Source organism: Nipponia nippon, unplaced genomic scaffold (assembly GCF_047370975.1).
Source record: "Nipponia nippon isolate SJK-2023a ecotype South Korea unplaced genomic scaffold, ASM4737097v1 scaffold_3, whole genome shotgun sequence".
NCBI classification, from domain to species: Eukaryota; Metazoa; Chordata; class Aves; order Pelecaniformes; family Threskiornithidae; genus Nipponia; species Nipponia nippon.
Window position 1 is genome coordinate 90,267,130 of NW_028262347.1, and position 24,334 is coordinate 90,291,463.

A 24,334-nucleotide genomic window follows, 5' to 3' on the forward strand; every position below is an offset into this window, starting at 1 on the left:
GTATGACCTCGATCTGAAAAAGGATGTTCATGTCTTCAAGAAGCATCAAAACAAAATCAGTAAATTCAAGAAATACTAAACATATTGACTGGAGGGAAGACCCACAAAACACACAGAAATGAAGCATCACAAAGCTATCCAAAAAGCAGTAGAAAAGCACATCTAAGATGTGAAACTGGAAGAATCTCATTTTATTTTAAATTGACTAACAACTTCTTGTGATGAATTGTACTACATATTTTTCAGCATATGGTATGCTGTGTTATATTAAATGGAAGGCCTCTACTTTTATTCTAAGCTAGGGGTTTAAACTGAATCACCACATACGATCTGCAAAGAAGGGTTTTGGTTCAGCGGCTTAAAAATCTACACAAGGGAGATTGCAAGTTTGCAACAGTCCTTGGGTTTCCATGTGTCGATATAATCAGGAACATGATGCTGCATCATTACCCAGATGGAGAATGTTCTGTTTTAGAGTCAGCCAAAGCATCAGTGTGTTTATGGGATCCCTGGGAAACTACAAGTGAAGTTTGTACCCCCGGTAAAATCCCACAGTAGCCAATCCGTCCCTTCTCCAGGGCTGCCCAGCGAATCTTTGCTCATTCCCTTTCAGAAAGCAGCAGCCTTCCCAGCTTCGATGCCACCTCCCTGCCTGACAGATGTGTATCAGAGCCACATGGGAGCTGCCTGGCTTCAGAGCAAGCCAGCAGCCTGCAGAAAAGCCAAGAGCATGTGTGTCCTGGGCCTTAGGGACCTCAACAAGAGCCGTAGGTCGCCGAGCACTTTGTGAGCAGTTTCAGGTTCATGTGATCGGATTCCACGACACCCACAGACTCACTGGGAAAAAACTGCGAATGCAAAAAAATATTATTGTGTGGGCCTAATGTACTGCAGAAAAGGAATAACTGCAGCTGAGGTGTAAACTGACTCTGTGCAAATATTTAATTTCCAAAAAAGACTAAAAAGAAAAATCAAAGCAATATAGGATTTCTTTCTAAATTTAAAGCAAGGATCCATGCAAGGGGGTTACCTTGTTTTGTTACTGATTTGCATTCCAATTGTGCAGAACCGACTTTAGAATAAAAGTGCAAAAGATACTCTGCACCATACTTACGTTGCCATCCTGGGGCAAGTCCACGTCACCTCACTCCAGCTATACAGGGACATACTTCATCCACAGATGCACTTTTGCACGTTAGCACAATCCACTCCCCCAAAAGGACCCGAAAGTACACAGATAGTACAAGATTTCAGAGTGCTGAGGGGAGAAACAGCCAATGCAGAAGAGCTATTCTAGGCTATTTCTAGGCCCCACATAGCCCCAAGCTCTGATGTTTTTTTCTTCTATACCCAGCCCCTCCATATTTAGCCTGTTCATCACCAGGAAAAAAAAATCCGTTCCAAATAGCTCTGCCCCTATTACATAGCAAGCTTTGGTTTCTGTAGCTCTGTGGATTCTGAAATATAAAGAAAAAGTAAAATATTAAGTTTCTTGGCAAAAGGAGGAAAACATTAAACGTAATATGAGTTCACAACTTGTTTCTTCCCAGTTGCTCAGTATAGTGAGCTCAGCACCATGAGGAATTCCTTCAGAAGTGAAAATTATTTCCAAGTACTACTTTTTACCCATCCAGTAGTGACCCTGACACAGACACAGAGTTGTTGATATGTTTCTTTTAAAAACTACGAAACCGGAAAAGTCTGTAGCTTCAAATTTTGAATTTGCCATTGCTAAATTTAAACTTGTCGGCATTGTTACAGATCATTACATAAACCCAACTACTTATCCTCCTGCACGATAGTTACTTTTGACCTAACTAGGCTTAAAGCACATTTCTTGGCCCCACTTTCTCCTGCCAGCCTGAAAGGAAGCAAATACCCAAGAAGAGAGGATTAAAGGAGATATAGGAATACTTGAGAACAGAGAATAGCAGGCTACAGATTTGCTGCTTCTCTGTACCATATTATTGTTTCAATTTATTCTGAGATGGATAAACCAGCTGAGGAATGTTTGGTCACAGAAGGGCACAGGTTATTTTCCTGGTGTTTGCATGCCTTTGGGCATGCTACTGCCAAGTGTCAAGAAACGGGCAAATTTGGCTGCAATTTGACAGGCCTTATCCACAAGCCACCTTCATCATAACTGCAGTGCTGCTGAGTACCGTTATAGATAGGTTTTAAAGAAAGCTCCCACTTGTCTACATGTTCTTCCCACAACTCAGAAGAGGCACTAGACAGAGAAGTGAAGGCTCACAGCACCACAGATTTATTTACAACAGACTACAGACAGGCAGAGCAGCAGGCAACAGAAAATGAAAATCAAGGATAAACTCCCTTCCACAAAATGGAAACTATCCTCCCATGAACAGGCAAGGAGATAACTGAGGGAAAACAAAGAGGAGAATTTCAGAAATTCAGGTGACACTTTTTTTCTCTTTACATAGCTATTTCGCCAGGCTAAAGATGAACAGATTTGATACTCTCTAGGTAGCTCTGACATAGACATAGCAGACTCTGTAGCTGCTTCTACATCCTCTCTTTCCCCCAGTATCAAAAGAATTAGTCACAGTCAGAATCCATCCAGCATTGGTTTAGGTTTATGTGCACTCCAATGCACTAATATATTTTGATACAAACGGATATTTTGTGGAATCATATTTTTTTCCTTTACATTCATCTATTAAACATGCCTCCTGTCTTCAGCGAAGTTTTACAACAACACACTTGCAACCAATGTAGCAGTGGTGGGGGAGCATCACTGATCAAAGCTCATTAATTTATTTTACTTGCAGATTTATTGTAAAACCTGTGAAGCATTGAACAAGCATGTCCACTAGATACGTCCAACACCAGGATCTCAATATTCCTTGAGCCAGGCCAAGCCAAAACTAAAACACACAAAAATCCTAAGAAACTGGTGATAAATTCAGTTGTGGTGCAGTAGCTTAATGAAGCCATTGTAAAAAGACACATTTGGAGTTGATTTGTTTGTTTGTTTGTTTTGTTTTCACTCTCCCATGTGCATTGCAGGAAGTACAGAACTGAGTAGACTGCAGTATGCCAAGACATAATGCCAGTGGGGAGCAGAAACACCTGATCCAAGTTATCAAAGGACAAAAATCCACAGTCCTGGTTGGTCAAAAAAACCAGCTGCTCCCTGAAAACAGGTACCTGTGTACTGGTGTCTGGCAAAGCTATCTTGAATCACCGCTCAGCAAATCTCTAGTGCACACGCCTGGCAGTGCTGAAATGACTTGACCACTCAGTTTTACTTCTGTCCAACATTATGCAATCTTTTTGCTACTGCAGTAATGAGGGCAGCTCCCTTCCCACTTCCATCTTCAGAGAGCATGAAAGTCACATCACACTGAGGTGCCAGTTCTTTCACTGTTTCTCGCAGGACCCTAGAAAAACTGAAAGGAAAGGGAGAGAAGAACAGAACATTTTAGCAGCTGTTTTCTGGTCCGAGACCTTAATATGTATCTATTAGCAAGGAACCATAACCTCAGCCAACATCTTCCACTGGTTCTCCACAACATTCCTTTCTGTTTGTTTTTCTTACTATTCATGAAAGAGACAAGTTCCTGTACACAATCAGATTTTAATTTCTATTTCTCCACTTTAATTTTGTTCAGCATGATGCCAGACTCCCCCCTTGCCTTTAGAGATCATGGAGGTGGCTCTCTTCTCCCAGCTCAAAAGCTAATGCATCTGCTTCCAGGGCTTGCTCACACAATAACGACCCAACTCCAAAAACTCAACACAGCTTTCCATCTGGGACACCCGGATATTGCAGAAATCCCCCAAAACATTAGAAAATAAATGTTAGAAGAGTAAGTTCGCTCAACACCCCAGAGAAAAGAGCCTCCCAGTGGTAAATGGACTTAACTTTGCAATTTTCGAACCTTTGGCTAGGCAAGGGAAATTACAGGATGCAGGGGAAACACGTTAGATCTTTATCCCTTCTCATTTTTTATCATCTCAGCAGAAAGCTGGTACAGGTCAGTACATTTTCACAGTGGGAATGAGCAAACAGCAAAGGGAAGCGATACCAAGGTACTCACTGTGGATGGAGCTTGTACAAAGTCCCATCTACTCCAACAGTGATTTGCAAGTGCTCCACACCTCGGTTTTCTCTCTTCTTCTCTACAATAGCCGCCAGTCCTGCCCCACAGAGCTGGGCAGCTCTCTTTGAAACAGCTCCACACACCTCTTTCACTATGATGCTGTCGTCGCATGTGCTGTCCAGGCCGAGCTGCTGCAGAATTCGCCGGACTTGGAGGAGGGCGAGCCGGTCACTGCGCAGAGGGAAACACATGCAGCAGCAAGGCATTAGGGGAAGCTTCGGCAGGCATGCAAACAAAAGTCTTACAGCTGAGACTTTGCCATGATTCAAAGGACATGGGACCACTTCTCCAACTCTAACAGTCTCCAATTGTTTTAAGGCAGATTCCAGTCTGAATTCAGATTGAAAACTTGCTCCTGGCATGCCCTTAGCTATGTTACGCTGTATTTCCAGAAGGCACAAACAGTAGTTATTCACCTAACTCCCAAAGTCATGAGGGAGCTGAGCCAGATCAATCACCTGACTGTTATTCTTGATCTCAAGGCTTACACACTACCTTCCAAGGTTTTCAACAGTAGAAATAGCCTGGAAGACCACTGCGATCATGCATAGATATGTAGGTAAGCACATATTCATGGGGTATTTGTATATCGCTGACTTTTTTTTTTTAAATAAGTACTATTTTAAGTCCTACAAGAAACACTCCAAGTATAATCATGCTTGATTGTTAAGGCATCGAAGATAACACAGCTGTGCAGACAGGAAATGATAATTCATATAATTACAGAATAATTCTGGACCTCCCCCAGTTCCTTGGTTTTGACTTTTATTCTGGGGCTGGGGAGTGGGGGGTGGGGGCAGAGGTGTGCAAAGAAGAAAAATATAATTGACTTCTTGAAGGAAAGGGCTCCACACACTTGCAGATGATTATTTTCTAGAGGTCCCAGAAGACCTTAAGGATTTAAACCACATATATCTAACAACTTTACCTCTCAATCTGAGACAGGAATTTTGTTTCAAATATGCCTCTTTTCCTGAGTGATTCCGAAATCTGTCCTCTGAACAGCAGTCCTTGTTTGGTTAAGTCGATCAAAATTTGCCTTACTATTTCACCTAGGTACATTCCACTGGTCATTTTTTCATACCTGTTACATTATAAAAGAAAAAAAATGTGCTTTTAAAGAGATGGCATGTTAGCTCTGTTTAACATGAGTGCTATGTACATGGCCTATCAACTCTCGAAAAAGCAGTAAAAGCTTGCAGAGTAATAGCCATTGAAATCCATCTTTCAGCCATCAAAAATCTGTTGCAGTGACTTCAAGCGCAAACTTTAATTACAACATATTTACCTATGTTAAAAGGTAACGGAACTAGAAAAAAAACTTGCAATGTTAAACAAAAGATCGTGTTAAAGCCAGAGTCCACACTGAAGTGAAACATTTCCCTGTCCCCCCCATGCATTCACCAGTGAGTCATATGTAATCAATGCTGTCTTTACCAAACAAAGAACGGTCAAGTTCAGTTTATCCTCTGCACAAGTTGTAATTTACCTTTGAAAAACACTTCAAGAGGAGGAACACAGCAAGAGCTACACTTTGCAGGGAAATCTTAAGAGCTGCACTGTTTGGTAACTGCCCCAAGGTAAAAACAGTGCTGTGGTAACAGAAACAATGTACATCTTTGTTTTTTGTGTGGATATCTGCATTACTTACCATGCAACAAATGAAATATAATATTAAAATTTCCTTTCTGATTATTCATTCATTAAGTACAATTTAAAAAGCAGCCAGTGTGTCTCCAAGACTGACTTAATCAGGCTCTTAGCATCAGGACCATCACATTTACCTCTGTTTCCCTGGGTTTAGTGAGCCTTCATCTACTTCTATATCATATTTTGTTCTGATGTTGTCAATGCAGCCGTTGTCACCAAATCCTCCCCATTCTGTATTAATGCACATTTTTCCTTCATTCCCTTCCACTATTTCTATGTTTTTCATGTCCTCCATGTAGCACACATTGCTGCCCGTTCCTAGGGGGAAAGAAATGACAAGGCTTCAGCCAGAAAAGTGAAGGAGCAGCTGAAGCACATGGAAGATGATTGCAGCAATCTTCTTAAAAGCTCTCTTCTCCATATCTGAAATTTCAAAGATCTCTCCATATCTTACAGAAGCAAGTGCTAGCTAGTAATGCTAAGAGTGCTGTAATTTATCACGACAGAATGTTACCAAGTAAAATGGGTCCTGAGCAGAAAATTCCCAGCGTAGAAGAATGAAGACTCTCTGCTAGAGGTCAGAAATGGCCTTCACTGATCAGTCATTGCTGCCAGTCTGGTTGTAATGCACCACAAATCATCTTGCATGACAGCATGCTCTGAAAAGCAAACCCTGCCAAGAGCCTAGCAGCCAGTCAAGCAGCTACCAAGTCTGAAATTATTTGGTGAACATGGTCTCATCACTTTCAACACGGGTTATATTAACTAATATAAGGACCAGTTCTCCAAACAAAATGAGATCGCTGGTGCACATAGCCAGCCGGAAGAGTCTATTTTCCAACTGGGGCTTCATATCTTACATGCTTAAACTTGGAGGGATCTACTGGGGGAATCATCTAGAAAGCCCAAAAAGAATCCGTTCAAATTTTTAAAAATATTTTCTTGTTCCAAGGCCTACGACCTGGCTACGCAGTAAATATCAATACACTTGCCAAACTGAGTATTCATGCTATATCTACTGTTCCCATATTCTTCTACCAGGTACCATCAGAGATATGATGGGAAGTCCAACAGATTCAGGATCCTATCTGCTACAAGTACTATTACACTCTCTTTTAAATACCATACAAATCTGCCAAGAACTCCAAGTGACTAGTAACACCATATATCAAACTCAAATAAAAGACGTTGTTTTACAAATTCCAAAATAGGGTGCGAAGCCTAGCACCTGCATATATGCTTTCTTCTTATGGTCACTTCAATATCACTGTACCTGCAATAAGGCCAATCTCACAGTTTGGATCCTCATATCCGCACGTCATCATTGTCCCAACGGTGTCATTCACCACTGCTACAATGTCCAAGTCAAACTCCTAAAACACAAGTCACAATCAGTAGTGGGGTCCCAGAGGAAGATGGAGTGTGCATTAAAAACACCAAAAAGAATGGAAAAGAATAGCTCACATTTCTTCTCCTGATGGCTTCTCTCAGCATATCAACAACATCTTCCCCCTCACAGTCCGTTGCCTTGAAACCTTTTGTCCATCCCACAAGCGTTCCCTGAAACAGGAGAGGAAAAAAAAAAACATAAGTGAAGATAGAGAGAAGACTGAAGTTCCAAGCATCAGTTTTTTCTTGTCTCCACCCCGCTCTCCCTCCTTGCTTTTTTTAAATAATGTATTTCCCTGGACTGCGACACTACTGCGAGTGTCTAGTGCAGAGTGTGTGCGCATGTATGTTTGTTACTCAACTGCGGATGGTAGTGACTCCAGATTTACTCAGCTATTTATCAAGACACTGCCAACTCAGTGCCTTCTAACAATTTTCTCATTTGGAAAACCTTCCCATCTCACCTTCTTCTGTGCACATAGCCGTTGCATTATCTGGGTGGGAAAGACTGTAAAAATGCTTTTGCTGTAAATAATTAAACATTAATATACATCTACTGTTAATTTTTGGCTCATTTACTGAAGGACACTTGGTATGATACTAATTTGTATTCTTTTTGGCAACACTAATTTGTTTCTTTTTGGACAGTGACCTGGCCTGACAGAAGTAGTTTTCCAGGTTACACGAATTAGTCTTCCACTTGGTAACTGGTTCTGGACTGTCTGTCCAAATAAGAAAAAAAAGAGGGCAACTGGGAAAAAAAGCTGCTCTTTAAAAAACCCTCAAGTTCTAGCAACAGTAAGAGATCAAACACACAGGGCGACATACTATGGGACCCTGACACAGATGTGTCTCACTCAGTTTACCACCACTGATGTAGAATCTGTTTCCTCATCATTTGTCAAGACCTAAATAATATGCTGTAGGTTTGGAAGGCATATTGAGCCGTCCCCTCACAAATAGCCAAGTCCTATTGCTATACTCTCAACTGTGATCTGAAAATTGAGACAGAGTAGGCTAGCTTCTAGACTCATAAGCTATTGTGAAAACCACCAGGACATAAAAACATTCAATAAAATAGCAGTCTCTCATTTCCCCAATATCCTACATATTTGACTAGAATTAAACAGCACAACCTCCACCACCTCTCTTTGGAAATGCATCAGAATAATTGAGAATTATTTCTTCCTGAATTTGGGGGTTTTTATTTTAATTTTTTTATAACATCAGATCTGGAAAGATGACGATATGGTATCTGTCAATAAGCCATATATGTCACATTAACAAATCTGAGACGTCCAGCCCTTCCAAGCTGAACAAGCAAGCTCAGTTCTGCCCACTGACACTCAAGAAAAAGAAACTAATGTAATTCAGAATTCATACGGTCAGAGCTGTGCAGCACAGTTAGAAAAACACCCTGGCATTGTAGCTGAGCAAGTGGAAGGAGGCATCTGTTCTCTCTTGCCATTGAAGAGTTAAAGCAGCATAAGAGATTCCTGGGCTATTAAAAATATGTAGGCATTTCACTATCATAAGGGCTTAATCTTTATAGAATAAAAGCTGGTAACATCCATCTCTTATCAGACACAAGAGGTGAAAGTTCTAACTCCCATATGCATATAGGATAACTTTCTCATGAAACACAACTAATTTGCACAGTGGAGTAATAAAATCCCCATAAAACAGGGGAAATATTCTCTCCAAAGACTAATTTGCACGTATCTATCTATCTCTTGTCAACCTTATAAAGTCCTACTTAGAAGAAAACATTTAGAAGAATAACTTTTTGCTTGCAATCTCCAAACCAACAAGTCACCCTCACCCAAAACGATGTCATTTACCAAGCAGATGCACAGCTGCCACTTGACCCATTCTGTGTTGCAGTTCTTACCTTGTCAATGCTGGCTTGCCTGCACGGGAAGGAGAAGGTGAAGCCCAGAGGCAGTCGAGCACCTTTAATCCCCATATACTCCAGAAAGTCTGCTATACACTGGACAATATGGTCAAAGAGCTAGAAGGACAGAAAAAGCATATAAATTTCTCAGTAAACCCATGCAACGGGCCTTGGCTGGATCAGTTAAACGTTCATTAGAGGTTACCTCTTCCCCTGTCCCTTGCATGATCTCCAAAGGAATGGCAAAGATTTTGTTATACATTTGCACTGATCTTCTTCTCCCACTTCTGATTTTGACCAGCAGAACCCTGAAATTTGTCCCACCAAGATCAAGGGCAAGGAACTTTCCTTTCTCTGTAAGAGAAGAAGGTATTTCATTTTGGTGCTTCTTGTAGCATGTTTGCCAGTCAGAATGTCATACTCTGCCACACATCCCCAAGAAACTTCATCTGTGCCAATGATAGCACACTGCTCCCTACAGCATTTACCCCATCAGCCTGCTAGCATGGGGCAGAAAGGCCAGCCAGATAACATTGCAGCAAGCACCAGTTTGCCAGTATAAATCACGCTGGCATTTGTCAGAATAATTGGCATATTCTTCCCGGAAAACAGACAAGCAACTTTCCTGCACCACCTCCAGGTCATCATGAAATGACTTCACCTGTTCCATCTGGTGTCCCACAGACATATGTGGGTAACATCTTCACTGTGGCACTGGCTTGCGTCTCTCGCTTTAGCCCATATTCCAGCTCAGTCCTCATTTTGTTCTTAACTTCTCTGAGGGTCTCCAGGGACAGCAGAAATGGTGCAAGAGCAGCATCGATTTGCTTGCGCTGAGCGGCCAGCCTGTATGCCACTGCTGTGACCATAGCAGCCCCCTTCCCGCTGCCGCTCACAGAGAGGAGGAACCGAACATCACAGTTTGGGACTAGCCTTCTCACCACCTTGTGCAGACGTTTGGCATACCTACAGGAACAAAGAGTTTCTTTAGACTCTCACAGGCATTTCATGCTTGGTTTACTTCACATGCACTTCTAATACATGCACACATCCAACAGCACAAATGCTGAAGCACAGCCAGAGGAGCACAAGGTCAGATGGGTACAATGCTCCTGATTTCTGGCTATTCTGCAGAACCTGCACACTTATAGGAACATGAAGATATCTCTAAACAAGTGCCAGTGCCGAGGGAGAGGGACACTGGAGAAGAGCCAGGCAACAGTGGGGAGTCACAATCACAAACAGAGGGTGAGAGTCTCCGTCTGGAATCAGACTTCCATCCAGTTTGGGAGAAACGTTTGGGAAAGTTTCCAGTTTGGGAAAGCACAGGTTCAAAAATGAAGAAAACAAACAAACAAACAGAACTAAAAAAACAACCCACAATGAACTGTAAGTGTCCTGGAGGCCCAGGAGTCACTTGAGGAATCAGCTGCTCTTCCCCAGACAGTATTATCCCATGTGTCATGTTGTTCCCACCCCACCCCAAGTTCTAAAGCCCCTGAGACAGCTTCGCAATAACTAAGCCAGCCTGATCCTCTGCACTCCACCAGATCTCACTCCAACCCTGCAGCAAAACCAGCAGTTCTCTGAAAAGCCACAGATATATGCAGATGGAGACTCTCTGCAACATCAACACGTGGCCAGCAATTACCAAATCCTCTTTAGTTACTTACTGGGGGTGGGTTTTATAGAGTCCCCCATCAATCCCAACAGTGGTTCGCATCCTTAACAGTTTTTTATTCTCTCTCAGTCGGGTCAGTATGGCTGCTAAGGCAGCAGCACAGAGGTTGGCTGAGCGGAAGGAAACGATGGTGCAGACATGCTGAACGGCGATGCAGTCCTCTTCAGAGGGAAACAGGTTCAGCTCTGTAAGGATCTCTCTTGTGTTGCTCAGACCTTCCTTATATCTACCCCAACACAAAAGAATACATCATCTAATGCAAGTATATTAAGGCAGCACATAAATCAATATCTTCCTGTTGGCTCAAAAAGAAATGAGAGAAGACCAGGGCACAACCTATCAGGCAGCGTCATAATTGGTTCCCATAAACCAGTAATGTCTTTCCTGCACTACCTGGGGGAGAGACCAGACTTTTAAGAGGCTGCTTCCTGGGGTTCAGATTTTGGTGAGACATACCAATTAGCTGGCCAAGAAGGGAACAGGATAAAATATTTAGTCCACGAAAGGAGAGCACAGGAATAGATGTACAACTTCACTCAATAAAACAAAGAAAATTATTCCTGGAGTAACAACGTGGACCAGGATTCCTCTTCAAAACACCAGAATCTGCCAGTTTTCCATGTAGTTTTCCATTAGGTGATCCAGAGTCTGTACTACATCACCACAACCCCAGTATTCCCACATCACAGAGCTGAAAACTGCAACAATCATCCCATGTGCTCATGTCTCCAAAGAGAGGTTGTTTAAACAACCTGCATCTGTGATGGTTAACAATACATTTGCTACTGTGGTACTTCGCTAAAACTTTATCTTCTACCAATTCCTTCTCACAGAAGGATCAACTTTTTTCCTAGGCAAAAGCAAAATCAGGTTGAATAGTTCAGGATTGTTCCCAGTACTCACAGATTATAATTACACATTAATTATCATTGTTGTGCTTGTGAAAGACTAACAGCCACTCTCAAACAGCATATTGCAGGTTCTTACTTTTCCATTGCAGACACATGTTTCATTTCGATCTTGCCTTTAGTAAGTAGAGCTGTTGACACTTTCCCATTGAAGAGTAGACCTTCCTTTGTCATTTTTAGGAGAATGAGTCTTACAAGTTCCCCCAAATACAGGCTGCTGATCATCTTCTCAAACCTGGAATGGGGCACAGGAAGGATTACAGGTGTTCACCAGCTTGCCAGAGCCATGAAAAGTTTGAGCATCTTAGGTTCTTATGCAGGTTGATCACATTTAAGCATGTACACAAAAGGGGGCTGGGAGCTAAGTTGTAGATGGGATGCCATCCTGAGGTCCTGGGACCCAACAACAGCCCCTCAGAATAACTGAGTGATTAAAGAGAATATTCAAAAGTCTTGTGAGCAGCTCAGCCAGGAGAAGCAGTTTTGATGAACCAGGCTTTAAGTATGCCCTTTGATTACCTTCCTCCTCCTTCTTTACCCCTCCACAGCATCACAACAGAGCAATCCCTTATTTTTAATGACACATTAGCAACTGCAGCAGCAACCTCTTTGCCTGTGAGGCAGGGAGGTAGGAAAGGTACCCACCCTTCCCAGTAGGGAAAGGTCTGGATAGGACAGGACCAGGATTAAGTCAACTCGGGTTCACTCAACCCAATTCCTGTTCCAAAGGGGATCCTGGCAAAAGCTGGAAACTCACTCAGAGAACTCAGACTGCCGAGGCAAATTAGCCAGGGAATCACTTACAATTGTTTTCCAGGATTGAGAGATCCCAGATCGAGCTCCCGATCAAACTCTGTGCGGAGATCATCCAAAGCACCATCATCTCCAAAGGCACCCCACTCTGTGTTAATGCACATCCTCCCTTCATCACCTTCCACCAGATCGATGTGCCTCATTTCCTCCATGTAGCATGCGTTGGTGCCAGTCCCTGTGTGTGTTGGAGCCAGTGCAGATAAATTACCTGTTTGTCCCAGGTCTGCTTTTTGTTTGTTTTAAGTCCATATGTTTGGGAATAAGTCAATATATTGTATTTGGAAGAAAATATAAATACATAACCCTGTGATACAGGATGCTAATATCAAGCCACCTGCAGTTGTTGAATAATCATTTCACAGCGAGTGAAAAATACTGGAAATCAATCTAAGGCCTGACTTGTTAAAAATTTTTTTTCTTTTTCAAATGTAATTCTATGTGCCTTAAAAAAGCCACTACGATGCATGAAGTGGAGACGCTGTGGAAAGCGTAGCTGATCCTAACTACCAGACGTGAGAGGAATTCAGCTTTCTCTGGACAGACAGACAGTAATTTTCTATACAGTCAGCAGAAAAGTTTAGTATGCTGGTCACAACTGAACCCAGACAAAATGGGGACTGTGGTATTTGATGGCAATGTGATCAGCATAAAAACAGCTGCTTTACAGAAGGCAGCCAGGCTTGAAAATCTGACCATTGTTTTTTTCTGTTTTCTTCCTGCTCTTTCCTGTACCGGGACACTCCCTTCTACTCCAGATTTGTTAGGAGTAAACAAATGAGGGGCAAAAAACCTACTTAGTAAACAGAAAAAATTACCAATTATGAGTCCAACTTCACAGCGTGGGTCATCATATCCGCAAGTCATCATGGTTCCCACGGTGTCATTGACCAGTGCCAAAACATCAACATCTATGTCCTAATAGCATAAAGATGAGCGATTAACAGAAAAAAAGCTTAGAAAGCCTCCTGTGTGTTAAAGCAGCAGCATGCAGACATACTCCCCGGGTCATCGTTTGAAGGCCTGGTTCAGGAAAGCTCTTCAGTTGAAAGACACTCTACTTCCTTTTATAACACTATCCCCACAACCCTGTAAAGTAACAAACATCTCTGAATTCTCAAGTGCTTGGCCAGCCAGGATCTTTGCTTGCAGGATTTGTTTTTCCCCAATCCAACCTCATTTGCCAGAACAGCAACAGGTTATTGGTTTGAATTTTGTGATATGCTAGCACCCGTGTATCTGTCCTTATGGGCTGCGTGCTAGGATAATGTCCTACCCCCTGAGCAGATCCCACCAAATGGGACAGAAAATATACCTGCATAAATGCAGCTATTCAACACAAGACCATGTACCAATATCACACTCAAGTAAAAAGCCTTTCCATCAAAGCTGTGCAGTTTTCCTTTCACACTGAGGTAACCTGAGAAAGTAAAATCAAAGTTATCAAAGGATTCTTTAACTCAGATGCCAACAGCAGCAGGGGTCTGGGCTTCACCCAGGAAGTCTCAGATCCTTTGTTCCTGCTAACTACAGCAAGACTGACGCAGAGAAAGAAGCGAACCAAAACCAAGGCTGGATTTTTACCACGTGAGAAAACAGTATTTCCTCTTTACTACAAAGATGTCAAGGTATGGAAAGATGCTTCGTATTTCTTAGATTATGTTACCAATAGCACTGAACATGAAAAAGAAGACTTTCCAAAATACTAAAACGTAATGTTATTTAAAGGTATACACTAGTTCAAGGGCAGATCTAATCATGTCTTCCTGCTGACCTCAAAAATTACCATCAATCACTCCATCCCACAGATTGAAATGGACGGGCAAGCCCTGGTAGACTTAGGTTTGAGATGATAGTTTCCCAGCCTTCATCCCACAAGCCAGGCTACAAAACACAGCGTGTATCCACATCTTACCAAATAGGTTCACAACAGACTCCCTTTAGTTCAGACAGACAGTGGGGCCATACTGGTTCAGTGTCATGGCCAGCCCAGTTTATCAGTGTGCAGTTGTCATCACTGTTAGACTGACCTGGGGCAGCCTGAGTTGCAGTTGCATGTCCCCTTCCACAGCTTCAGCTCTGAGGGAGACCCCTATATACTAGATATACAGCTATGCTGGACATCTGTTAGTGGCTGGCTATCCTTGAAGGATGTCTTACAACTCCCAAAACAATCCACACACCAACAACTGATCTCCCAAGAGGACAATCTGGGGCCACTTAGGTTTACCTCCTGCAGGTACAAAACTTGCCTTATGCTTCTGGAGGGCCTTGTGCAGAGAGCTGACAACATCTGTCTCCTGAACTCCTCGAACTTTGAAGTGTTTCGTCCAGGCGAGAAGAACCCCCTGCAAAGTAACAGTCCAGTGACCCAAAAGCTCCAATTTTAGCATACAAACCTGCCACAAAGACAGCCAAGACCAAAGTCTGTGGAGAAGCCCACTATGTCTCTCCACACATTAAAATGTGGGCCAAAGTAAGTCACAGCAGAACATCTCACCTTGGGGTGCCTGTCAGTACAAACACAACTAAACAGGTACAGTTATAAAGTCTCAATCCTGCAAATGCATCTCTCTGTGCTTTTTTTAAAGCATGTGTGGCTTTACTGATGCTCATCACAAACTAATAGCATTAAGCACAAAGCATTTGCAGTACTGGGACCCAAAGTACAGATGCCTAGAAATAAAAAAGAGGCTAGAGTAAGAGGCCAGAAAATAATTGCAACTAGCCCTTCATTTCCCCATACGGCCTCTCAAACAGCTCAGCTACAGGTCTTTCCTATTTAGAATCAACTGTAAAAAATAAATTGAATGAGAGTGATTAAAAAAGAAACATGCTTCAGGACACAAAACTATGCGTTTTACAGTTTTCATACAAGGGCATGTGGTTACTATGGAATCACGTACTGATTAAGTAAAAGAAGAGCTTTTACTTAAAGATCATGTTGCCTTGAGATTGGAAATGAGTGCTTGAGTGGTAGTCAAGTCCAGTTAAATGCTTATGGTCATCCACACCTTCTTCAGAGAGCTATGTAAACATGACCCCACAAAAACGCCACACCATAACACTCCTATGCAATAGCTTTTCTGGGTTTTGCAAGGAGCTAGGCTTGCCAATGATATTTCTTTTTGCATCTTACCTCTTCCAGTTTGGTCTGTTTGCATGGAAAAGAAAATGTAAATCCAAGAGGTAACTTCTTATGCTTCAGGTTTTTGGTCTCTATGAAGTCTAGCAGACAGTCAGCAACGTAATCAAAGAGCTGCATGAGAAAGGAGAGGACAGAGTCAGGCTGCATCTGGCAGGCATGCGCTCAAGCACAGCAACACCACAGAAGACCCTTTGTGCCCTACCTCAGCTCCGTTCCCCTGTATGACCTCCTTGGGTGTGGGGTAAAACTTGCTCTCCAGCTGGCTGCTCTGCTTCCCGTCATCAAACACCTTCACCCGGTGGGCACGAAACTGGGAGCCACCCAGGTCAACAGCAAGGAAATCACCCTTCTCTGCAACACAAGCAGGCAACCATCACCGGTGATGGCCAAGAAGCATGGCCTAGATGCCATGCTGAAGGCCACAGCCCAGGGCCCCTGCCACACCATGGCCACAGGCTCTCCTGCCCAATCATGGCAGATCCTTATCCTGTGGGTCTGGAAGCATCACCAGGAAGGCTGAGCTGGCAACCCTAAAGCAAGGGTATCAGGTCTCTCTTGTTAGCTTGCTATGTGGCAACTAATTTCATTTTATTTAGCAGTCTTGTTTTGCCCACCCTGCTCCTTCCACAGCAGCATGTTTTCAAGCTGCAGAGGGATAAACTTTTCAGCAAGAAAGGCCCAAAGCAACTGCAAAGCCAACCAGAGCACACAGGGGCTGCAAAACCATACACCTGAAATGTGGGGAAATGGGAGTTTGAGAGCATCACCTACGTCCAGTAAAGGATGCAGGATTTGCAGCCCCATGTTAAGACTTGACCCTACTGCAGAAGCCAACTTCCAAGTGGGGCAAGACTAATTTGCTACTCAAAGTCAACCAACACAAGCATTTCCAAATGCCTCTAGGTGTTTCTGTAAAAGTACCATCCTGTTTCTCAGTCAGCAGCACTCTCAGCTCAAACGCGTTCTTCTCTAGCAGGAGACCTCAGACAGTTCAGCTTCACTGCTAGAATAAAGCAAATATCTATTAATCCCACGCACAGGAGAAGGCCCTTCCCCAAAGGAAAATGCAGTGGCATGTGCGTAGCCTTGTGTGATCTTTGTTCCACAGTCCAAACACCTGACTAAATTTTATCAAATCTGGCCCTGAAAGGGAAGGCAGCAGGAAATTCTACCTGTAATACCATGGTGATATCACAAAGGTGAGGACGCAAATTGGGTTACTCAGTAATCTGTGACATTAGTCAGACCATTAATCCCTAAATGAATAAAAACTGATGATGCTCCATATGGGTCATTTCTGGTAGCAACACTGAGGGCACTGAAAAATCTGAAAGTTCGTTGCTATTGCAAATGGGAAAATCCAGCCAAGTTTGAGGTGTTTAAACCTCTTGGAAGTTTTGACTGGAAACAAAATAACCAAGAAAGATTTTGCAAGAGAGCAAAAATAGAAAAATCAATGTGATACTTAAAATAGGGAGTGTGTCAAAAAGATATAGCCCAACTTGACTCTGCGGCATGTCCTCGACACAGCGGAAAGGTCACGCATGCCAGAAGAGCATTGTCCAAAGCTGGCCTTGAGGAACATGAAGTCTTGCAACAGTGATGACACTGGATGCAATTTTCCAAGTCTCCTGACCTCAGGTGCTCCCTGCAATTTCAGGATGGGGTCAGTGTCATGTAAGACCTCAGAACCAGTGACGGTCACAGAGCTAGCAAGGGCTAAGCTAATATTTCTTTTTCTTTGGTGAAGGTAGCAGCAAAAGGAAGAGTGCCCAGTTCCAGCCAGGCAGTTTCCAAGGGGTTTGTATATAATTACTCTCAGATATCACTCATTTCAAGTGGCTAGCCTCCAAGTGTTCCCTTTATGCCATTAAAGCCATTATTTCTCATTTAATTGTAGGAAAGTTACCTTCAGAAGACATAAAGTCCTGTGGAAATGAGGTACAAAGCAAACATCTCTCAAGTTTTCTGCATGAACAGCTGTCATACACTGAGTCCTGACCTAGGCCAGGCACAAGTCCTGCACAAGTTCAGAGACTTGGTTAAACCTGGGGAAAACATCATCTTCTGTCAGCCTGCACTGCTGGGAGCCAGCTGAGCCGGGAGAGTTATTTTGGATGTGCACGCTTCTCCAAACAAGACAGGCTCTTAGATCCTACCTCACTTCACATCCCCCCAGAGGACTCCACTGCACTTTCTCCCTCTCTAAGTCTCAGGGGCAACTGGAAACAAGGATCCAGCTGCAGCAGCAGAGCAGGCTGTTTCCTGGTAGACCCCATCCAGAAGCAGATTTTCCCAATACAGAAGTCAAGGAAGGGCAGGAGGGGATCACTTTTTGAGGCAATAGAGAAAGCAGTGCAGAGTGTGCTGTCAGAAGCTGAGAAGCGATCACAGCTCCGAGAATGCAATGTTGCTGCCACTTTGCAATTTGAGGGGCTTCGCTGCAGCATCCTGCCTTCCCTGTAGCTCCATGAACGCCAGGGCCACATCCCCACACCTGCAGCACACTGCACTGCAGGGTCTGAGCTGTAGAGGCTGCCCTTGCCGTGTCCAGCCACAGCTCCTGCAGCAAGACCTGCACTAGGTAGAGTCACATTTGCAGATGAAAGAGGCTGTTTTCTGAGCACTTTCCTCAAAAAAGTAGCACTAGGTCAAAATCCACCTGGTGCAGGGAAAAAACCCTCTGCCAGCACTCCCCCAAGCTGTTGTCTCCTCAATACACACCTGCTCTCTCAACATGAAACAGGCAGTAACCAGAAGCCACTGGCTGCCCTGTGTCTTTGCTGTGCTGTCCTTGAGTACTGGCAGCAACCCGTCATCTTCCTAAACCAGCACTGCTGTGATGGAGCAGGGGGGACTCACCTGAGCCATCGGGAAGCGAGCGCACAAATGACGGCAGCATTTTTACTGTTGCCGTGGGGTTCGTGTCTCTCCCCAGGCCCTTCACCATCTCGGCCTGGAAGCGAGCCATCACGTCCAGCAAGACATCGTCGGAGAGACGCATGTGATACAGGTACCTGTCAACCTGGAAAGATGAAAGGTGTTACTCAGGAGGCATGCAGGCTCCTCAGTGCTCAGCAGCTGCCTGGGATGAGCACTGCTTTCACATTACAAAAGGACTCTCCTGTGTGTACCGGGAAGCTTCCTTTACCTCTGCAAGCAGAGAAAATGCAGGAACTTCCTAGCCACTTGCACTAGTTTTCTAACCATGAGGGGTGCAGTTTGGCATGAAGGATCGGAAAATCCTGAACTCCAATTCCAGCAGCACCCTTGCATTATGCTGGACAAGAATTACTACGCTTATTCCCACCCACTTGATGGATATGAGGCTAAACAGATTCTAAGGACACAAAAGAGTTCCTTTCACATATGTAAAAAACTGAAGGTGAGCATACCACCTACGTAAACCCCACCTCTCTGATTCTACAAGTTCATCTCATTTTTGACCTCAGCACCTAAATTCCCATGATTGTCAGTGTGAGCAAACTCCAGGACATCATCAGAACATTTACTCTTATAAAAACTTTGTTTTGAAACTGTTTAATGCAGCCTTGGTGAATTACTGTGAAAAAGTTAGCCAGCTTTCCTGATGGCTCAGTAACTTGCCAACATACATAAGCCCATGAGACTTGCGTGAGAACCTGACAAGCCATTTTTACACCATCCTCTCCTCCTATACAAGTAATGAACTAGAACTGCAAAGTACCTCGACCTGGTGAGAATTTGACCTCTGAGTCAGGTCCAGAAAATGCCATCAGTACCCAAGCGTGTCAGCCACAACCTGAAAACATCTATTCAGCTACTGCTTCACTCCACAGACAATTAACTTTGTTGGCATGCCAGGCTGGAGCTCAAAGCCTTTTTCTCACTACAGCTCTGTCCTTCATTCTCTTGTGATTCTAGGATTACATCTAAAACACATTTTTGGGTGCAATCAATATCCTTTCTTAAGGGTCTATAACTTGCAGCATACAGCAAAATCAAAGCCAGTTGAATTTAAAGGGAATCAAAAGCATCTATGAAGTAGCAGACATTCATTCAGATAAATTGGTAGAGAAGCTAATCAGGGTTTCTGTACAGCTTCATCAGGGCAAAACTTAAAGTTTTATTCTTCAGGACCACACACTGCTTGGACTGACATTTACCTGCAGGGGTGGATACACAGCTGTAAGGTGGCCTAGGAACTACACAGCTGGGTACCACAAAGGATTAACATAGCAAAATAACAATCTGTCAACATCCAAATACTTTTCCACTGGGGAGCCAGACTTCAGTGCTGTATGAACAAATGTGATGCAGGCATAATAATTCTGTGCTCCAAACAGCTGGATATCCCCTGGAGGGTAATCCATGTTAACATCCTACTCCCCATGACATGAGACTCGGGGCCAGAGGCGGTGGGGAGGGGAGAGAGGTGGGACAGCTTCCAATGCTTTGCTAGTACAGACACTCAGCTCTTGGACCATGGGCTACGTTATTATGCTGCTTTATCTGTTCAGAGCATTTCATCAGTCCCATTTACACAGGGAGGTCTGGAGGGTTGGGAGAACATGCACAAAACAAGCCCCACCGGCAACAAGGCAGGATTTAAAAGGTAGCATTGTTTAAACAGAGGAAAACGCAGGTTGTAGATAAATTGGCCTCTTCTGCAATTTGGGCTGGCCACCTATATTAATGAGGCACAAACTAATTACTTATTCACAGTCCCATTTTTAAACTGATGGTCAGCAATGACCCACCTGGAAGAGCCAGGACCCTGAAAGTAACTCCAGCACTTACCTAACAGCAAAACATACACATACAGAGGAAAAAGTCTTAAACTACAAGATGCAATTGGCAAGGAGCAGCAGCTGCCTTTGGATACAGCTGTGCCTTGAAAAGGCCATTATTTAGATCTTTCTTTGTAGCCCTCATTTGCACAAGCACTTAATTTCCACCAAGGCTTTTTTAAGGCCTCACCACTGTGTAGGATCCACCATCTCAGCTCAAGCACCAACACGGCTTTTTGGGGCACACAAAAAAAAAACACAAAAAAAAAAACAAACAAAAAAACCAAACCAACCAACCAACCAACAACTTCAAAACAATAACTGGAGACATATAGCACTCACATTCTCACACAGACCCAAATAACCTTGTGACAGAAGTCCCAGTGGAAACAAACCTAAACAGTAAAAAAAAAGACCACGTCTGTTTGCAGAGAACACACACTAGCTCCCTGCTCCCCAGAGAAATTGCATTCCCCACCCTGTTTACCTACAACCATAGAAGACGACAGTCCTCTCCAAGGAACTAGATAAGGCAGAGCCCAGGAAAGCCTGCTGACTCTCTAGTCTGATTTACAACCAGAGCAAGGGCCTGCTCACATACCATTTGCTTGTAAACACAGGAATGGCCAGGCTGTGCATCACCAAACCCTGTCTCACTGCCTCCCTCCCACCACCCAAGGACAGTCCTTGTTTTTAAGTGTCTTGCCTCAATTATGGAAACAGCACTATTTTCGTGGCAGGGAGGCTCTTGTTCTTGCCACCAGAGAGCAAATAAGCCTAGGGAGGGAGCAGTGGGGAGGCATTCTTTCTTTCTAATTAGGGAGAAATCACCTCTGCTCCATACAGCCTACCCTAGGCTTCTTAAAAGACATCTCTAAAGAGCACATGTTTTCTTGCCTTCAGGCGGGGCTAGTTGGCACCTAGCAGAAAGATTTCATTTTTTAAATGGCTTTGCCAGAATCCCTCTGTCCCCTCCTCTCCACTGTCCTGACTTCAGGGAAGTCCTCCCTCAACTACACTCTGGATGTTTCTCTGAAGAGCCCACCCCACCCAAGCACTGCTCCACAAGGACTCTACCTTTCTTAGTAAAAAGTAGAAAAAATAGTGCTGTCTAGATCTTAGATCAGATCCTCACACAAGGAAAGGGCATTGGGGCCCCCTTCTGATCATATTAAACCCTGGGAATAAAAGGGCTACGACTGGGAGACAGAGTCAGAGACATCTGACTTGAGATACCAGGACCTCTCTTGGAACGCTTCTTTTCAAGGCAGAATTAGTGGAAGAAGCGCCCCTAAGAACAAGCCACTCCATGTTCTCATGTGCAAGGGCACAGAGAAGACAAGCCAATGTTCCTCACTTTACTCACGAGCTCAGTGGTGCAGGCGGATCTACCCACCCAGACCTTGGATCTCCCTCACTGCCCCGCGTCTGCAGACAGCCCCACCTCCAGCTGGCTGGAAAACAACAGGACAGACTCTGCCAGCAATGGCCACCAGAAAGCACTCAGTGGAGACGCCAGGAGAACAGAGCACCTGCAAGGGACATGTCTAGAAACCAGAGGACCTCTGACCCAAGAAGCTTACAGGTCGCATGTGGTCTTACAATGGAGAGCCAAAAACCCATCACAGCATGGCCATGAAAGTAGATTAGGGAAGAGCAACCATTAGGCAGCTCGCTCCCAGCACTGATGGCTTCAGATCTGGGCCATCTTGAGCTTTTCCGACTGTAATTAAAGGTCACATCTATAAACATCAGGGTGATCAGCCAGGTTTGACCAACCAGAGAGGGGGCACGGGCACTTCTCCCACACCAACAGTAGTTGGAACTGTCTCTTGAGTCCCAGAAGACCTGGCCCAAAGACCCCAGGAATTTTCCCTACCCCTGCTACAATGTGAACGACTCTGGTTCCTATTCAGCTTTAGAAATCCCAATTTTCACCCTACACTTGAAAAGCAATTCAGCAAGAGGTTCCTTTCTGCCCTCTGGACTACCCCACACCATGGCAGATAAAGTTTAAGCACCACTTTTCCTTACTGAAGATCATTTGCTCCATTACTGGAAAAGAACTTAGAACTGTGCAGGGAAAAGCACTAACCAGACCTATTTTCACACTTGTCAGAAGGTTTAGGGTCCAAATACTTCTTACCCCATTTAGCTGTATGGCTTTAGTAGATTATGCCATTATCTAGTCTGCATTACGTACTGCAGACCCCACAGTGTCTGAGTAACACAGTTCTCAAAACAGGAATCAGCTAACGCTGCATCTTACCTTTTTTATTTGATCCTCTTTTAGCTTTGTGAAATGGAAAGCTAGCAAGTGGACAGCAAACATTTTCTTGAAGCGGATGGATGAGCCAGTAGTGACAGAACTGCTGTGAGTAACTCCAAAGCGACAGGTCTTTATTCACGAAGCTGGAGCTAGAGAGACTTCAGCTGAGGCATTTCCCCCAGGGTGAGATAGTGGAGTTCCTGGGAAATTGAGTCCAGAAATAAATCCATCCAGTGTGATCGGTTCAATGCCTGAACTTCTGTCTCTTTGTATCACCCCCTCCCATCAACCCAAAGTCCCTCCCTCCCCAGCTACATACTTCATTGTGCCAGAGCAAGCACCTGGAGAGCTGCCAAGCTGAAGGGGAGAAAAATCGATTTTGTTACTGCCCCACTTGGGAATTGTTACCACTTCGCAATGTAGTTGCTACGCAGCCTGCCCTGCTTCGCCCCGCTTCGTTCCCGGGGGGCTGACAAACTCCCACCAGCACAGCGTGCAACAAAGTGCTGCAGGGAATCTGGAAAATTAGAGAGGATTTTAGGAGGTTTCTTCCCTCTGCTCAGCGCTCCCACTTGCGAGACAAGCTCTTCTGCATGAATTAACTCTGCTCTAGTTCCACACAGTGCACCCTTATCTGCAGCTTTTTTCCAATTAAGCTTCAGCCGTGTAAAGGAACGAAGAGACACACAGACCCCTGACCCCGGCTGAAATACCTCTTGCGCAATTTCCAGCAGAGAGGTTTAGTACAGATTATTCTCCCTTCACCCCTTCTGAAGACAAAGTTTCAGACCAGTGCAGATCCTCGGTACTGCAAAACCTGGGGAGGGGACAGATTTACCTGGCAGCCAACAGTGTTGATATCAGACTGTCTCACTTGATAAATGCCTTTAACTGGCAGCATAGAGTGCCTACAGCAAGAGCGGCTTCCTTACGCCATCAGAGCTGAATTTGACGCAGCCTATAACTACTACTCCTCTCAAAAATTCGTTCTGAATGCAGAAGTGTTTCCAGGATTTTGTCACTGTATCAAGTGATATGGAGTACGGAAACATCATCCAAAGGAAACCGGGTGAAATGTTGACACAAAGGAGAGAAACAAAAAAGGAAAAGAAAAAAAAAAAAAAATAGGCATTCTCATGGGGTAATTAGAGGCTCACTCTCAAACTACACCTATAGTCAGTGTGTTTCCCCCAATTACTGTTCAGTATTTCAGCTGGAACTGAGTACACTTACTGCACTGGCAGACAATTGCCACCCAAAATTTTGCAGAACAAGATTACAATTAAAAATTATTTTGATAAATTAGAAAAACAGCCTCAGGGCAGGGGGAGAAGAGGGAGACGGAAAGGGGGCGGGGGTGCCAAGTAACGGGAGGAAACACAAAGGACTACTGAGCAGAAGTAGAAAACTGTCTACACAGATCCAGAGCGGGGCAGAAGCAGCCAGTTCGCAGAAAAGGATCTCAGGCTATATCAATGCATAGCCTAAAGTGGACCAAACAATCTCATGCTATTGTAAAAAAAGTGCGATTTCTTTATGATCATCATGCTGGGCTGTATGAACAGGAGTATAATCCACAGACACACAAAACAACACTCAACTCTACATCAGCACCAGTCTCAGAAGAGGACTCTGCCCAGTCCTGGCAGCTACAGCACGTCAAGAAGCATGGATCAGAAGGAAATATCT

The 24,334-nt window shown here is 44.0% G+C and overlaps 1 protein-coding gene across 5 annotated transcripts; it reads right to left on the reverse strand.

The window, feature by feature from the left end:
• Window positions 1-1,354: 1,354 nt before the first annotated feature.
• On the reverse strand, window positions 1,355-23,602 carry LOC104013489 (hexokinase HKDC1). Of its 5 annotated transcripts, none has more exons than XR_015707076.1 (20): window positions 22,965-23,306; window positions 22,646-22,845; window positions 18,470-18,632; window positions 15,810-15,958; window positions 15,599-15,718; window positions 14,712-14,807; window positions 13,278-13,377; window positions 12,454-12,637; window positions 11,729-11,884; window positions 10,734-10,967; window positions 9,722-10,026; window positions 9,266-9,414; window positions 9,058-9,177; window positions 7,242-7,337; window positions 7,051-7,150; window positions 5,912-6,095; window positions 5,056-5,211; window positions 4,065-4,298; window positions 3,172-3,413; window positions 1,355-1,457 (listed from the first exon to the last, which is right to left on the reverse strand). XR_015707076.1 is itself a non-coding variant. In XM_087768078.1 (20 exons), the coding sequence occupies exons 3-20, from the start codon at window positions 22,706-22,708 to the stop codon at window positions 3,269-3,271; spliced, it is 2,754 nt and encodes a 917-aa protein (XP_087624204.1). In that variant the 5' UTR covers window positions 22,709-22,845; window positions 22,965-23,162; window positions 23,484-23,602; the 3' UTR covers window positions 2,244-3,268. The 5 variants fall into 5 exon arrangements, 4 of the variants coding, with proteins under 4 accessions (XP_087624204.1, XP_087624205.1, XP_087624206.1 ...); XM_087768078.1 differs by lacking the exon at window positions 1,355-1,457 and adding an exon at window positions 23,484-23,602 and having other exon boundaries at window positions 2,244-3,413; window positions 22,965-23,162; XM_087768079.1 differs by lacking the exon at window positions 1,355-1,457 and adding an exon at window positions 23,359-23,441 and having other exon boundaries at window positions 2,244-3,413; window positions 22,965-23,162.
• Window positions 23,603-24,334: the final 732 nt, after the last annotated feature.

Coding starts and splice junctions, on each gene's coding strand:
- LOC104013489 (XM_087768078.1), bottom strand. CDS start 22,708: ATGTTTGCTGTCCACTTGCTAGCTTTCCATTTCACAAAGCTAAAAGAG. Junction 10,968..11,728: donor CATGTGTCTGCAATGGAAAA/GTAAGAACCTGC, acceptor GTGTTGGGGTAG/ATATAAGGAAGGTCTGAGCA. Junction 9,415..9,721: donor TGGGACACCAGATGGAACAG/GTGAAGTCATTT, acceptor CTTCTCTTACAG/AGAAAGGAAAGTTCCTTGCC.